Source organism: Geospiza fortis, unplaced genomic scaffold (assembly GCF_000277835.1).
Source record: "Geospiza fortis unplaced genomic scaffold, GeoFor_1.0 scaffold98, whole genome shotgun sequence".
NCBI classification, from domain to species: Eukaryota; Metazoa; Chordata; class Aves; order Passeriformes; family Thraupidae; genus Geospiza; species Geospiza fortis.
In genome coordinates, this window is record NW_005054306.1 from 5,605,756 (window position 1) to 5,623,630 (window position 17,875).

The 17,875-nt window shown below is 38.7% G+C and overlaps 1 protein-coding gene across 3 annotated transcripts in view; it reads right to left on the reverse strand.

Annotated features, from left to right (window-relative positions):
• Window positions 1–8,566: 8,566 nt before the first annotated feature.
• Window positions 8,567–17,875, reverse strand: part of HS3ST5 (heparan sulfate-glucosamine 3-sulfotransferase 5) — a 119,717-nt gene continuing 110,408 nt past the window's right edge. For all 3 annotated transcript variants that reach the window (XM_031066661.1, XM_031066660.1, XM_031066659.1), the window contains 2 exons: window positions 14,884–15,022; window positions 8,567–10,320 (listed from right to left, as the gene is read on the reverse strand). In XM_031066661.1, coding sequence (XP_030922521.1) covers window positions 9,390–10,320; window positions 14,884–14,990 — 1,038 coding nt within the window. In that variant the 5' untranslated portion in view covers window positions 14,991–15,022 and the 3' untranslated portion in view covers window positions 8,567–9,389. The remainder of the gene's footprint in view (window positions 10,321–14,883; window positions 15,023–17,875) is intronic.

The window sequence follows — 17,875 nt, forward strand, 5'->3', positions numbered from 1 at the left end:
TTCCTGCTTTATAATAGCTCAAAATGTGTGGGGACATCTTCCTTCACTTGGAATCTTTAGCTGACAACTGGAACAAGTTCCTTTTTATGTGGTTAATTTGTCCTGTGCTTTGATTGGGAGGATAATAAACTGCCAGTCATGCTCATAGTACCTTTGGCTGGACATACAGAGCTGCATTTTCTGTCCCCCTGGAAACCTGGTAACTCATCCAACAAGAAACCGAGCAAAAGGGCAAGATTTCTCTAACGTGAGAAGTCTTAGCAAGTCCATAACTACTGCTTTACCTAGCACACAAAAGTCACAGAGTCCCTTCTGTACTGCAAATCCGCAACAAAATATGTGAACAAACAAACTCTTATCAAAGCAAGAGATTTTTAAACCAGCTCTAAGGTGAGACAGCAAAAGACCCACGCCAGTGTCTGTCTCCCAGGTGTACATGAAAGACAGAATAAGGCATGTACATATACAGAAAGGTTATGTAGCAAGGGAGAGACTTGCCTTATATCCCTAAAAAGAAGACGAGAGCAGTCCCCCCAGGAATCACAGCTCTTCCCTGAGCAATGGGACAAAGTGCATCAGCAAACAAGCCTGCTTTGCCCTTGGTCTGCCACCATTGCAGATTTTGATTCCTGCAGGAAAATCAAGATGCTCTGCTAGCTGGGGAGTGCAGCCACACTGCGCCCGCAGAGCTGCACTGAGGCTGCTTCTCAGCTTTCATCTGCCCGGTACAAGTCAGTACCATCCACAATCACCCCCATAGAGACACTGGATTTGTCATTATTCTGGATTTCTGCTTCCTTTCCATAGAGATTATGGAGAACTTAATGGTGTGGGACTTAGAGTGGAAAGGTGGTGGGATAGATTAGGCAGAGGAGGAGGAGAATGGCTGCACATGCGCTCCCACAGGTGCTATGTTGGTTGCCCAGGGAGATTTCTGTCAATACTCAGGCCATGGAAGCTCAACATGAAAGTACTTTTCCCCATCTGGGTGCAAGCAGAAAATTTGTTGGGATACACTGGATATGCTAGGACCCAAATCAGTACAGAAAAAGTATATTCATTACACAGCCTTGGCCTGACTTTCAGGATATGTTATTTTGAACAATGGCTCCAGCCACTGTTATGGTCCCTTCTTTTCCACACCTGAAGCTTTCCTCAGGAAACAATCACAAAATTTGCTTTAACAGAGGTATTTCACAATGACTTGGCTATACAGGTGGCAGATATGGTCTCTTAAATTAGAGGCAGCGGAGTTTTACCTTTGTGGGGTCTGATTCTGTCCTGGGTTTGATTTTCACTTACATGGGAGAAAATTAGCTCCTTCTAGGTTCTCAGAATGCACTTACAAAAAGCTGCAGCAGAAAACCTGGAATTAACTGAATACCAAGTGCTACTAAACCTTCAGCTTGATTACACACAGGCCTGTACAAGTTAAAAGGACATCAGAGCTGTTGGATTATAACTATTAACATAACATAAAGGAAATGAAATGAGATCACTAGTGTTACTCAAATGAAATCTAATGCTGTTTTCATGATGCATTATCAGGTTGGATGATTGCTTGGTGGCTAATAGAACAAGTCCTGCACCCAAGCTCTTGACCAAACTAGCTAGAGTGCCCAGGTTTCCCTATGCTATGTGAACAACCAAGATGTAATTGCATCCTGTAATTCACTATTCAGAGCTGAAATATTGCAGAGGGCCTGGTCTCATCTCTGTGCAGGAAACAGTGCAGTGTTGGTTTCCCTGTGCAGGCTTAGAGGGTTTTAAGTTGGCTGCTAACTTGCAGACCTAGAGCATGGTTTCACATGTGAGATTTGCAAGTTCAAGGGTGTCACTCCAAGATATTTGGGGTAGGTGGGGATCATTTGTGCAATGCCTAAACTTTTTAACCACCTCACAGATTTTGTAACACAGGAGTAGCTGCTAGGTTATTTCTACATGAGTAAGTGTAGTGCCTTCTAAGGATTCAGCAACCAATCAATCATGCCAGTATAGCCTCTTACCTCTCCAAGACTTTGTGGCATCCATCCATTAGGCTTCTGGAGGACGCTGTACAAGATCAGCTGGTGCTAAGCAAGCCTAGCAAAGAGTCATAGTACACAACCTTGTTTTGCCTTTGTTTAAGTGCCTACCTTACATTTGAGTTTCCTCAACTTAAGGAAATTTGAATACTTGTCTCCTGTGCTCAAAGAATATCCTTATGGTGCCAGCAGCAACAACCTCTGGGTGTGACTCAGCGCACTTTTGGGGTTGAAGAAGTAAGCTGTTAAGAAGAGTCTTGTAGGCTTACACTTAGGAACATCCAAGAAAAGAAGGTACCTACCGTTTTAATGTACTCCTGTGTTTATTTTTGCTATTTTATGCAACGTAAAGATTGCCACTACTTTTATTTATCAAGTTACTTAATATTTTGTGCAATTGTTATTCAAATCCACTAAAATGGATTAAAAATAGAAATCTGAATTGTTTAGGTATCTCCAAGTCTTGAGAAGATGTCTGCATAATTATATTCTGTATTTCTTTTAATATCTAGGTGTAAAAGTCAAAATGAACATGACAGCTGTGAAATACTCAACATCAACTGACAGCATTTTAAAATAAAGCCTATGTGGCTTTGCAAAGGAAATTTTGCTGAATCTTGAATATAAATGAACCTGTATAACTAGCTCTGCTTTTTCCTCTTTTGTTATCAGAGGACAGAATGGCAGGCCACAGTGACAGGGAAGACCTCTTGCATAAAGGTGGAAACTTTAGAGCCCAGGAAAGAAATATGGTCAGACTTTTTATCTCATTAGCACTGACTGGAAGTTTCTTCTCTAGTTAATTCTTGGGGCACTGCAGAGCAAATTGATTAAAATGAGCCTGAAGGTGTAATAGTAGCTGCCCATTGTATGGGATATGCATTGCTAATTACTACTGATGGAAATGATAATTACCTGTGGCTACCTCTTGGAAGAGTAGATTTACCATTCACTTAAAAAAAAAAAAAGAAAAAAGACATTGTTATTTCCTTCATCTCCTTGGAGCAGGCTGACTGTTTCAATGCATACCAAAGGTGGAGTTTTTAAGACAAATGATGATTTCACTTCACTAACCTTATAGGTTTGGGCTGCATCTTTGCAAGACACTCTGCTGCTACACAGCCATCCAGAGTAAAAAGGCTTTTCTTCTGTTCCTATAAAGCTGTATTACTAGTGAAGCTTTACTGAGGAGCTTACAACAACTGGAGCAATTTTCTGAAGATGAAGTTAGTAACAGTGCTGCTTTTAGTTCCACCTCTTATGAAATGCCTATAACTTCTTTTCCATATAGTAGGGAATTGTAAATTAATTCTTATGTCTCCATGGGTTTGAAATGAAAATGAAGCCTTCACAGTTCAGTGAAGTGGAAAGTCTTTCATCGGAAGAAAATCAGCCAAGGAATTGGATGGCAAAGACCTCATACATTTACAAAACAGTTGTTTGCAATTAAGGCCAAGGGTAAGATGTGCATGATTCTGTCATGTTTCCTTTTGTCTATTTAATCAGCCTGAGGCATAACATCAGATGGCTTGAAGTAGCATTGTTTCCTTGTCATATGCTATGTTTTTCTGTATATTATGTGTACTGTATATGTACTGTATCAAAGGACTACAATCTGTTCAAAATGTTTCTTATCCTGATCAATAATCAGGACACTTTCACAAAAGCATTAACATTCTAAAGAAGTGAGCACTGCTGCTGAGGGGAAATTATTTTGGAGGTTGTTGAGGACTCATGTAGGAATCACAAGGATGCCAGCAGAACTAAATTCCTTGTACCACAGCCTTTCTCTGTGGTCACAGTGGCAAAGACAATGGCAGCCTGTTCTGATATTTCTCTTTCTGTCTCACAAGACATATATTTCAGGGAGAGTTGTGGATCACTGTGCACCATGAGAAAAAACTTTGAAACTAATAAGATGTCGAATGGAGTCAAAGCTGAACTGAAAGTAAGCTCGACATAAACTAAAAAGAGTGCAGTAATTTGGTCACCATCAGCTCCTAAAGTCATGCCACGCCGTTGCCAGTTTTACTAAAAATCTCAGAACAGCAGGTAATCTTCATTACCATATGCTAAACACGGTGCAGCAGATGGACCATGGCATTCTAGTCTTTTCTGTGCTTTCCTTGCACTTGTCAATTCAAGCCCTGGGAAAAAGGCTGGTATCCAGATTGATAACACATGGACGTTCTCTAAGGGCTTGACTCTTTCATCAGTGCATTATTGCAGAAAGGACTGAAAATCCTTTCTCTATAAATATAAATGAAGTTAGGGATAGTTGGTGGCTCTGAAGATGGTTTATTATGTCTGTGTCAAAGTTGTCAGAAGGTAAGTCAGTCTTTAAAGAACAGATTAGCCAGAGCTGATCAGCTGGTAGAAGAGTGCTATGGAATATCACATGTAAAGTATCTCCTCAAAGAAACTCATAAACAAAGGAAATATCAACTTATAGGCATTGATGATGGTTAGTCTGGGCACATGCCTGTTTCACTAGTATGCATAAGCCTTCAGTAACCAAATTAAGCCTTTATAATGCAATCTGAGACTCACTGGATCTATATTATTGAGTTTTAAATTGTTTTTTTCTTTGTGAAGTAAATTTTATGTGGCAGACTCTAAATTAAATAGAAAACTAATGACAATGTAGCTAAATAGACAGTTGGTGTCCTCAGAACTGAGGAGTACAACAACAAAAAATGTCTGAGATTACTATTAAAATAATTTTTAAAGATTTACCTGAAGTCCTTGTCTCTGTAAACAAGCTCTTTCAAAAGTGAAATTTATCATCATTTATTCTGCTTCTACAGTCTTTTACAAATCTGAGGAACTGCTCAGGGGCCTTCAATAAATATAAAGTCTTGTGGCTAGTATTTTTTCAAGAAGCTAATTAGACAATCCATAGCATTTTTGAGGTGAGTTAAGAAGGAAGATAAAACTTCTGTTACCACATCTTTATGCTTACTGTCAGATTTTAAAGGTACTATCAAAATTTCTCTGATTTACTTTGCAATCTATTCTAGTAAAATGATAACACAAGAGGGCTTACAGGATGTCTTGGGAACACCTCTTCAGTGGGTTCAAGGTATTTTTGGCTAAGTACAAAGAAGAGGAAGGCACTCAGTGCTGTTATCTCTGAAGCCTATCCTCTCCCACTGGAGACATCCAATGACTGCCAACCATTCAAGCGCGGAAATGTCTTTGTGTTTTCTTTGTTTCAATGTCCTGCACAAAGCATTAATTACTGGCCACTACTAGTGGCAGATCCTGATTTGAAAAGATGTTTGGTCTAATCCAGAAGAGATTTAGCAACATTCTCTTCTTTTTGAATAGGTTAGTCTTCTGCCTGCCTAGTGAATTGAAGTAGCTACACATGGAAGGGGCAGGTAATCATGAGAGTCAGTGTGAAGGAGTGGGAAGGAGCACATTGTATGAGGACAGAGACTGGGACCTTAGCAGATATGAGGTGGGTTGACTTAAACTGCCATGGGATTGTAGACTCCTTCTACACACTTGGTTTCTAAAGTTATTTTTACACAGGAAAGAAATAGCATTTTATCCAATTTTAAATTAAAGCAAAGACACCACTCCCTGTAATATTCAACTTCTGTCCTCCCCTTCGTGAAGAAGGGTCCTTTGTGAACTCCCTGGTCTCTGTGGTTGTCTCAGTCTGTACTGAAACTAGCAGCAGTGATCTGTAACACTGTCATTAATGAAAGAGCTCTCCTATTACAGGGTTCCAGTAAGTTGAACAGGCTTCCAGCCTGAGTTAGATCAGCTATCCAGGGAGTAAATATGTGCCCTGTAGTGCTTCCATACCCTGGGTTTGAGCAGTGGCTGGGCTGGCTTGTGACACTGGGGTTCCGCTTTCTTTGTGGTCTCTACAACACTGAACCAATGGGCCGTACTCACTAAGAACTAAATGTTATAGAGAGATTTTTCACAGGGTCACAGCATAGTTGAGGTTGGAAGGGAAATGGAACCCCCACTTCTCAAGCAGAGACATGCAAAACCAGCTGCCAAGGACAGTGTGCAAATGGCATTTGAATATCTCCAATGATGGAAAATCTGCAACTTCTCTGGGCAACCCATGCCAGTGCTTTACCTGCACAGTATAAATGTGTTTCCTGATGTTCGGATGGTGGCCCTGTGTTTTTAGTTTATGGCCATTGCCTTTTAAAAATCTTGGACTATTATAATGAAACATGTTGCTAAAAAGGGTGTGTTTTTTTTAATCTTAGAGATTGTGGCAAAAAAAGGGAAAAATCCATTTACATAGGGTATATGCATTTCCTACATATCTATTCCACTTTCCTGAAGAAAATGCTGTATAGATGGTTAATGGTAAATGAATCTCTGATCTCCAATTATCAGTCCTTTATTTATCTATGTACTAATTTCCAAAAATACAATTTCAAACTCATCTCTGATAATCCATTATACTGCAAATTGTTGTCCTATGTATTTTAAATAGCAGCTGGGATAATCTGATAAAAATACACAGAAATATTAGCTGTTTTAATCCAAACATTTACCAGAGCTGTGAGTCTGTAATTCTAGAGTACAGAAAATAGGAAAGATGCAATGTCTTTAGAGAACTTAAATGCCACAAGTTAACAGCTGCAACTTCATGTAGCTGTGCATTGCTCTGAAATCATAATCTCAAGCTAAGAATGCTGTTCCCAGACTGAACACTCATGAACAATTTGCAGAAATGATTCACTCAGAATTTGGGAAGCAAAGCAAAGAGGTTGAAGTGAATTATTCAGAAATTGCTCCTGAAGAGGAAAGTACAATAAAGTCAGGACTTCACAGACTGGTTATGAACACTGAGGCAAAATCCCCATTAACCTAGGAGAATGCTTTGGGTGATGTGTTGTGTCTATATATTATGACTCAGTTTTGAAATTTTCTCTTCACTGGGTTACGTCAAATAGACTTAACAACACTGCATTGAAGGCTTAGCAAAAGTGAATCAGACTCTTGCTCTTTTAGTCTTCTTAATATACATTATAATGCCTTTGAACCCTTTTTCCTCCCCTGCTGTTCCTGACTATTCTTCTGTGCATTTTCGAACCAGATTTGTCTAAGATATAGCCTAAATTTATCCACGTCTCTCCAAAATTGCAAATGATAAGCTGGAGTTAAGCCAGTTGACTTTAACAGGAGTATGCGTAGTTGTGCCTGGTAGATCACAGTCTCTGTGTCTCTTCTGATCAATGCAGAGAGATATTAATTTCAAATGCATATTTTGTGCTTGGAGGTAACTTTGACCTAACTAATTTGTCCCTTTCATTGAAAATACATCTCAGCCTTCAGTCAGTTTGTAGCCAGAACCATATGAAGTTTCATCCAAGGTATCACCCAAAGCTGCCTGGAATCTGTCTGCCCACCTGAAGACCATGAAAATGTTAAATTGGATAAAAAGCTCCCCGTTCAACACTATTAGATAAGTTAAATATCTGTCTTTTTTGTCTGGAAGTAGGCAAGATAAATGGCTCATACAGGGAAACAGTGAGTTGTATTGTAGCTGCTGCAGAGAATTTCACATATGCTCTGCCGTGTTGTGCTGGCACGGCTCTGATGCAGCATGAAGAAAGGGCACATTGCTCACAGTGTTAGCACATATGATTAAAGATACAGCAAGACAAGAAGCAGTCTCTCAGAAGAGTTTTAAAAACCACTTATTTAGAAAAACCAATGCTTCCAAATCGCTGAACAAAATAAACAGCCCATGGGGAACACTTGATCTTATAATTTGAACTACCAGCCACTCTGCTGCCATAGCCAAGAACGTTCAGATGTTCTGGACACCTTCCAAAATTTTTGTCTCCATCAATCTCTAGATGGTGGTTTTAAAGTGGTGGAGTGGTGGGTTGTTTTTTTTTTTCACTTCTTTCTTTTCTTTTTTTCTTCTTGTTTTAAAATACTTTTAAATTTGCTTTCATTGTTTTTTTCTTATTAATCTCTAAGACCCATAAAATATATAATGCATGAAAATATTAATTTCCTGAACTAATTTCTTGTCACTTATTGAATGGCAACTTGAGCTATATGTTTATCCCATTAATAACAATACTCTGGTGATTTTCTTCAAAGCAGATGCATGCATTAGCAGATGAAATTGAAGGTGTCACAACTGTTTGCTATGACTTCTGAAGCATCACCACCTTTTGGTAATGAAATCACCAAAACCTTTCTTCTGATTTTGTTCATCTGTCTTTTTTTTTTGGTTTTAATGGGGACTCCGTTTTTTTGACATACCCGGTTACAGTAGGCTTTTGCAGTCATGCTTTAACCTCATGAGCAACTGCATTAATTTTTGCAAAGTGCCACAACAAAGAGCAACAATGTTCTTTGAGGTGTGCATTACACCAGATTCCTAGAAGGGTGAGCTTTTTAATAAATCCTGCCTCGCCACATGTATCACTTTTCTCAACTGTCTATAAACCAAGCTTACCTGAGTAAATCTCTCTCACACATACTTATGACCTGTCTAAGCTAAGGGACCACACTGACATACATCAAGCAAAGGTGAAAAGCCATTGCACATATAGGTAATTTTAATCCATTCCATTTTTAAATACCACAATAAATTTAATTTTCACAATAAATTAAATAGCCATATTCAGTTTACAAAATAGAATTACTTAGTGTGAAACCAGTATTTACAAACATTGTACACTATGTACACCATGTTTAGCTTTGCTGACACACAAGTATAGAGGAAAAAAATTATTTGACCTTTTCTTGACACATGATTGACATGCTACAAGTGACACTATGGTCCATACAATAAAACAATAGTGCAAACTCACCACAGGAACTCTAAAACAATGTAGTTTGTATGAGATAAGATATTCATTTAAAATAATAAGAAAATAGTACTATTCACTCTCATTGTAAAAATTCAGCACTGTGTTTAAAGTGTCAGTATTCCTTTAGCAATACACATACCAAATATAGCCTCAAGAGTATGCTTTCTCACAGCTTTACAGACTTTTAACAAGAATTTTTATGGCATAAAATAATGTTCTGCTTAGATCAATAAGTATGTCACATAAACACTTCACTAAGCAAGAGGAACACTGACCCTTTTAACAGTGTCTGACTTTGTTTCCCTAAATACTTCCTTTCCCTTTATTATTATATCTTAAAAGATGCAACTATATTGACAGTAAATTTATGTTAGTTACTACTCTGTAGAAAAAATCGATCCCACTGTATATTTGGTCACACACTGCATTATGTACACGTATGCATGAAAAAAGTTACTTTGCTAGTCGTATCTATGAAAAGTGCATATTTCAGCAGAGACATCCTATTGCATGCCTCAGGTGCAACAGAAAATGTTGTATGAAGTTTAGTTTAGGGCCAGTTAAATGTCCTCCCCGTGATCTGGTAGAATTTTTGATTAAAAGGATGGAAGAACTTGCGCAATTTGGTAATGACAGAGGTGTCCACCTCTGGATGGATGCGTCCCTTGCTACCCGCCAGGCACTTGTTAAAGACAATGTTAAATCGCAAGCAGTAAAACCCTCTGGTGGCATTGAAGTATAAATTGTACTGACTTATCCTTGGAGGAAGATTTAGGAACTTCTCAACCAGCTGGAGTTCTGGCAGTGGTTCTGTGATTAGCCGGTCTCCGTCCACAATATGAAACTGCTCGATTGGGAAGTATTTTAACCACCTCTCCAGATGTTTTGTGTAGATGCTGGTTCTCACTGCCTTGTACTTAGTGTTCACTTCGCAGGTATTGGGATCAATTGCCAGCTTCTCAAATTTGTAGTAAGTTTTGTTCTTTCTTTCCTTGCCTTCCAGCACCTGAGTGTAATCAGAAATAGCTCTTGTGGTAGGTTCCCTGACAATGATCAATAATTTGATAGATGAGTTCATTTTGTAAATCCTTTCAGGTACTTCCTCGGTGATAAAATACGCGGGGCTTTTCTCAATTGTTATTTGATGAGGGTAAGAAAAAGGCATTTTTTTCCGGTACCACTCAATTCCCTTGGCATAGTTTTCATCATTGTCAAAGAAGTGAATCTCTTGAGAAGCTTTGACCACTGCAGGGTGAAGGTTCAGCATCTCCAGTAGTGCTCGGGTGCCTCCTTTCCGCACCCCAATGATAATTGCCTTGGGAAGCTGCTGAACGAGATTGTGCAGTCGGATTTGTTCCTTGGTGGCATTGCCCTTTCGAAATTCATGGAGCAGACCTCGCTTGAACTGCAGGGCTCGCAAGGGGATTTCGTCCTGGCCACGGGGTCCAAAACGACCATCAATGGGGCAGAGGGGCTGCAGTCTGCAAGTAAAATAAGAGGTACTTGTAAAAAGAGGATATCTCTCAAGACAAGATTTATGGGCAAGGGAATCATGCTCTTGGGAACATATTCAAATGTAATGTGATGTGCCCATCTTTCAACTCTTATTTTATTCTGCCAGTGGTTAGATCATTTGCCTTTTTTATTATTTAATCTGGGTTTTTTGCCCTGATTTAGCCAGGAAATTCCTAACTTGATCCATCTGCCCTTTGCCAGCATAGGAACTATGATTACTGTTCTTGGGTCTTGAACCTTGCCTTAACTTCCACATTCCTCATTATTTTCTGATGGGTTTGGCACTTTTTAAGGCATTCTAAGATGAATTATATTTGGACATTTTGATCTGAAAATCCAATTGATTTAAGTAATCTCTTTCCCATACTTTTCTCATTCTAGCCTGAAGTCTTTCCATTGTGTTGATCCAGCAATGGCTTTTTTGATGAAGAGGAGGAAAAGGAGTGAAACCAGATTTCTAAACATCAACTTTCAGTATTTTTCTTCCTCTTTAAAATATGCCCAGTGTTTCTCTGCCAGTCAGAACCAGAAAGTTCAAGGTTCTGATTCAGATAAGATTAGCAAGGTACAAAAAGAATGGCAAGAAAAGTTTTTAAAAATTCATTTATTACATTGTTACATCAATGATTTTCTTATAATCACTCTTGTATCCTTCCACTGAAGGGACTCCTCCCACTTATTTTGTGTTTTATTATTTCTTCTTTTGCAACTGCATTTTTCTACTATTCTTTTATATTCAGCTACAATTATTTCCCCTCTTTTCCACTTTCTAATTCTTTGTTCTTGTATCTGATACCACTGGATCCAAGAAGTGGTTCAGTAAGAAAAATGTTAAAACTTTACTTTACACAACCTTGAATAAACTCATGTCCACTCTCAAATCAGCGCTTTGGACATTATACAGGCCGATGTTTCACTGAAGATTAGCTTGGTATGTACAGAGAGCTTCCAAGGTCCTACAAAAAATATTTTTTACTAATTTTTTTTGGAGCCATGCTCTCCAAATTTGAGGATATGTAAGAACAAAGGTTGCCTAGGCAATTTTAGTGTGAGCTTGCTGTGCACATATATTATGATACAGTTCTTAAATTACACAGCCACATGCTATTATTTTTCACAGGACCCCTGCCTTAGCCAGTATACCAGATGGGCAATGCTCATTAATAGCTGTTTAGGTATTCAGTATTTATTCTAGTTTCTCAGCATGTGGTCCCTCACTCATTTACTATATATTATTCAAACCCTGCTTTCAGGACATAATTATTTATTTCTTTGCAGGTTTTCCATCCATCACTGCTTGTTGGGGTCTCTAATTTGACACTGATTCTAGGACAATGGATGGTTGGGACGAAGTAAGTCTGATCTCCCTGGTTGACCTGTTAGCTGCTTCCTTGATTATCCAGATGCTGTGAGATATAGCCTGTCCAGACAGAGCCAGGGAAATAATCCATATGACATTGCTGGGTTCACATGAGCTCTAGCTACATCCTGTAGACTAATTAGAAAGTGTGATGAAAAGTGAGTTCCTGTGATCTCTTTTCTCAAGTGTCTAGCTTCTTCTATCTCTTTCTCTCTGCCATCTACTGAAAAGTCTGACTTGGTGGCAAAGACTGAATAGTTGAAATGCTGATGCAAACCAGCCTATATTGAAAAAAAAAAAAGGAAAAAATGTCTCAACAATGCTACAATTTGGTCAGACTATAATGTGGCTGGTGAGAGCCTTAATGCATCAGCAAGGTGTCAATTAAAAACATAAGAAACAGAAGCTGAAATTGCTGTCTCTGTTCTCTTCCCTCTCCTTCTGCGTATTTGTTATTTGTTTTCAAGCAAAGAGGATTCCACAACAGCAGTTCCAGACCCATCTTAACTAATTTTATCTCTTGCTCAAAAAGACAGCTAGCACTGCCTTCAGTGTAACACAACAGCTTGTCAAACAGGGTGGTTTCCTTTGACAATAAATAAATACTCAAGATATCCTCTAGCCTAAGGGAAAAGATTCAATGTTGTTAGAAGTCTTTCCTCAGCCTTTGTATTTCAGGTTTTTTTACTCTTTCTCCCTGATTCTACTCTCTCTAAACAATAAAAAAGTAACACAAAAGATCTTGGTGGTGGTAAGTAAAGGGCAGATCCTCATAGTTTAATCCAAGATGTAACTAGTTACTCTTATATTGCAACATGCTGATATTCTTAATTGTCTGAGTAACTTTCCCATTAAATAACAGTTCTCTGCTAAGAAAGAGTATGTGGCACTCATTGTATCACTGAGTTGCTCTCCCAAAACAGGTAATTTCTCAAGCTGCTACAGTAAAACTCCACAATTATTCTCCTTGAGAGAACCCACCATGAACCAATTAATCTCCAGGAACTGTATTTCTGAAAAGTTTCAAAACAGCTGGAGTAGGTCTGGGCAATCTTAATGAGCTGTCTCACCTGATCCAGAATACTTCCTAATTTTCTTCCAAGGGAGGTGTCACAGCAGCAAAAGATTATAAACCTGGTTCCAGCAGGAGTATTTTGTAGCATGGAAATCAGATGTGGAGGCCCCTGGTACGGCCAGTCAGGGAGTCAGGTAACTCAAAGACTAATCCAGATATGCTCAAAATTGACACGGAATCTATTTGAGCTTCTACATGTGAAGCAGATCCATGCACTCAGGAGCTGAAGGAAGGTGGCCTCCCCTGGAGGGAAGTGCTCATCTTATCAGATTTTATGACTCAATGAATCACATAAACTAGTGGTAATTTCCCTTTGGGCCTGAGGAAACTCAAGACACTGCCATTGGAGAGCCTAATCTGAGGCTATTAAACATGAGCCACCCCCAGCTTGCTTGTTCAAATTAGATCAGCATAAATTAAGCATAAATGAATCTGGATTTCTTGCTGAACAATTAGTTATTCCAGAGTCTGTTGAAGTCACTTAGCATCCTTTTACTGAGAGATTCAACAAGGATCAGGCAGAAGAATATTTTTAGTTAATTCATCTGCGCCTTGTCCTTTCTAGTACTTCTTTCTCTCTATTTCATAACAAGTCCATACACAGGACTGCTTTTTAGCAGTGTGGTATGATTCACAATTGGTAAAGCAAGAGAACAAAACTGAATTTTACTGCCATTGGCAACACTACGTATGAAACCAGAGGAATTCATTGCCGCAGGAGGTCAGCGAGTCAAATACTGTGGCGAGATAATTTTATAGCCATCAGTAAATTCTGTAGATGTACAATCATAGATAATAGGAGAAGGTTAATTAGACTTCATGCCTCTGAGCATAAAATACACTTTTGCAGGGACCAGTAAGGATTTCTGCCTCCATTTACAAAATCACATTAGTCTCAGTGAAATTTCTACTTCTGAAGCATCAGAGATGGTTTGACCATCAGGGGAAAGAAGTTCCAGGGCTTAATTTGCAATGCACTTGGTCCTAGCTGAGTACATGGTCTCCTTCTTCTGGAGTGGATTTGAGGACTGGAAGAAGACACCCAGTGACTGCCAATGGAGCCCACTGTTACCTAGCAGTGGACAGTAGGTAGCAGTTTTCACTTTCCAAGCACCACATATTCACACAGCATTGTGTGACAATTTTGAAACCAACTAATATGTTGCAACATTTAAAAGAAGGACAAGAATATAGCATTAACAATTGCAAACTGTCTACCTGCTTCTGGAAATCATGTAGGTGTTTTTCATTCATGCTTTCTAAACAGCTTTTTTTCTTTTCTTTGTTGTTTTTGTTGTTGTTGTTGGGATTTTTGTTTTTTTTTTTTTAATATGTTGTGACTTTGTGTAGCACTGACCGCAGCAATTCCAGGCCATTTCAAAGCTGACAAGAACAGCAGTGTCAGTGCAGGTAGCACTACTGTCGCACTGTCAAGAACCAGTCAAAAGTCAGCCTGGTCAGAAGTGCCAAACACTCTTTAATTTTCTCTGCTGTGCTTTCTACTACTCTCCGGGAAATCATTTGCAGAGAAAACCCACTTATTTAGCACATTCAGCTACAGAAAATACCAGCTAATTAACATAGTTAAAATTCTCAAACCCTGAAGCAATCTTTCAAATGAAATAGTATTCAAAATTTGACGAGCTGCTCTGCAGGCTCATACTTAATTTTAACTACCACTGTAGCACATTAATTGCTTGCTCACAAATTTAGAAAAGGAGATGTATAAATACATCATAACTGTTTTGCTGAAATTAGAGGTCAACACACAGATGTACACAGGCAAAATGAGCTACTGTAATGACATTTTTACTGGATGCTAGTTTATTCTCTGAAAACAAGTGTCAGTGTGTTCAGAATACAAATGGACAAACAGAAAAACTTTGACAGGGATGACTCCCTTCTCCAAAGGGTAGGAATAAATAATGAAAACCACATTAAAATAGCCAGTCTTTCTGTCCTCCTGTACAAGTAGACTCTAAGAAAAAAAAGGCAAACCAAAAAACAGAGCATGAAAGCAATCAAACCCTTGAAGCAGAAACTCAGACAATCTTACCCCATTCTACACAAGAGAGCAGCTACTTAATGACTTACCTATCCAAACTCCCAACTCTGGCAACTAGATATAGGAGACTTCCAATAGCAAGGCTGCCTAGCACAAAGAGCTTCTGTCTCAGCAACGCCTGCTGTTTGAATAGCATGGCCCTCCATCAATCTTCAGGACTTCTTCAGTCTGCCGAGACAAGAACACATAAAACACTCCTCAGAAAGCATAGCATGTGCAGGCTAGTATTTAATCAGATGTTGCAGCTGATTAGGCCACACTTCAAACTCTTTGCAAAACTGCAAAATAAGTAGTTAAACAACTTATTTTTGGTTTCTTTTTTGCTACTGTTTTTCAGTCCCACATGACAATGTATCTGGGGTAGGATGGTAATTCTCGAAGTTATAGTTCAGCTGCGTCCACCATTACTAGGGCTGTTGGATAGCTGCAATGTAGGTCTTTACTGTAGAAGCTCATACCATAATAAGACATTTTGTTAGGTAAATATGTCTAGATTTTAAACCTTTTGGAATCAGACAGAGTTAGATTTCAACAGAGATTTAAATGCCCTGATGTCAAGCAAAGCTGCAGTAACCAGGAGTTAGGCTTGCAGGTCCTGTGTACAGTTTATGGAGGCATGTTTACTCTGTCTCTATGATTATTACACTCTATGAGAGCGTATGCTGGAGAGAAATCAAAAAAAGATGTCCTGATCCATGCCAGTAAGTCAACAGTGACAGAACTGAGAAGCAGGTAGCTGGAGTGGGCACAATAATGATTTTTCAGCATCAGTGTATTCTATCAGCTGTGTCTGTGCTGGGCATCAGGCTGCTCTGTTCTGTGGAGAGCCACTTAAGCTCCTCACCTGCACGACATCAGCCTTGACTGTCACCTAAAGACTGCTGGGACACAAACCTTTGAAACAAGCATACCTACATCTCCAGTTTTTATAAATACCAAAGCATATATTTTAATTTCTTTTTCTGATGTGCTCAAATACTATAGTTATCAAGGCAGTCAGGAGTAAAAAGACATGACCTTATGCCAAGAGGATTTAACCAGGAAGTTCCCAGCCAAGGTAGAAAGAAGTGCTGAGTAAAACTGTCTTTACTTTGACTCTTCCTTAAACATTACATTTATGTTCTGCACTGGATTACATGTGTGATCTGTGAAGATCTCTTTAGGAGACTCAGACCTGGATTCCTAATACATTCTTACATGAACTGAGGAGACAGATCAGCTCCTCCTTTCAGAGCACAGTCAAAGATGACATGGTTCTTCATTCTGTACCAGTTCTGAGCTTTCTTGTAGGTATGCAGGAGAATTAAGTTTCAATCCTCTTACTGATTCAGGAGGGGTAAAGCCATACCCCTCCTAATGCATAAAAGAATGCTTTCATCACTAAATGGTATAAATCATAAATATAAATTGTAATCACCTGAAATACTGATCCAAAGTCTCATTCCCTTTCATCAGGGAATATTTTCTGTATTATGGAGTAGTTTGAACAAAAACTTTTTTTTTCCAAATTTTGGCTGAACTTACTATAATCAATTTTTGATGTCAAGTTTCTTAAGTTTTACTAGAGAAAAGTTTCTTTTGCAGCACATTTTCTTCTTTTCCAGCCTTGGTATTTACATAAAGCAAGACTGGGATACATTATTATAAGCATGAAACTGTATACAGAGGCAGAATTTTCAGTGAGATTGTAAGGTTTGACTGGCCACTGTTAAACACAGCCTGAAAACATTGCTTTCCATTTCTGCTGATGATGTTAAATTTTTGGCCCAGAAATCTCTCTTTAGAATCCAGGATACAGTCAGGGAGATAATACAAGCTGAACCCCTTCCCAGTGGTCAGCGCTCAAGTAGCCTGCCTCCCCCAGTGCTGGCTGGGTTTAAAGGTGCAGATGCAGGTCATTCCAAACTGCTTTTCTTCAAGAGTGGTTGAACCTTTTCTTCAAGAGTGGTTGAAGAGCCATTCTGAAGGTCATTTATTTTATTGTCATAGAGAAAGCTTTCTAATTACAACCCACCATCTCTTGATGAAAGAGCCATGCAACGCTGAAGTTCTGAGTCTGACTGGTCTCTAAAGCACCTCTGGTGCAGTAATAACAACTCCTTTTACAGCCAGGTCACAGCTCAGGATAACCTTTCATGTAGGATAACTAATCATAGAGAATATATTGCTTTTTATGTAGATAAAGGCAACTCTATAGTAAGAATTCTTAGATAAGATCTTTATTGCAACAAGATTAATATAAAACACAGAGTAAAAGGAGTTTGCAATGTAAATAGAGAGACAGAAGAAGTATTACCATCCTTTAAGAAATAAATGAGGAGCAGAGGTACAAAGAGATTAAGTGATTTGCTCAAGATCACAGAGAAAACCTGTAGCACCAGTGAGATTCAGTTTGAAATAATTCCTTTCTAGTGCTTTAACTACATGGTAAACTTTTGCCTTTTTGTAATATACTTTTTTGGTTTTTTCCATAAAAATCATGCATAAATAAGGAATCCTATACATTGAGCAAGGCAGAAAATATGCAGCCAAGGTTGAACTATTAAGAAAAATGCACAGATGCTGCACCTCAGTGTCAATATGTTACTGCTAGTTACTCTTTTAACTATTTAACTTAAAAAGATGAAAGAGAAGGACATGAAGAAGGGGATGAATTTTCATAGGTACCAGGTTTTAAATATTTCAGGGCTGCTCCCTCTAAATGAAGGTTTCACTTCAGTGCTACAACAATGAACTTTGTGTCTCAGAAAACATATACATATTCAGCTCTCTATACATTAAACTAAAGTGCTTTACATGTGTTCTCCTTTCTACAGGCTCTTGGACCCCACTTCAGTCCTGCCTGCAAGCCTTAGTGAGGCTGTGGAGTTCATCAGGCCACAACAAAATCAAATTAATGACAAGCTGTTTCCTGAAATATGTTCTACAAGGCCTCATGACTTCAATATTAATGTTTGAAATTAGAGTCAATACAAAAAACCAACCAAACCACAAAACAAACAAATAAAGCAAATCAAGCAA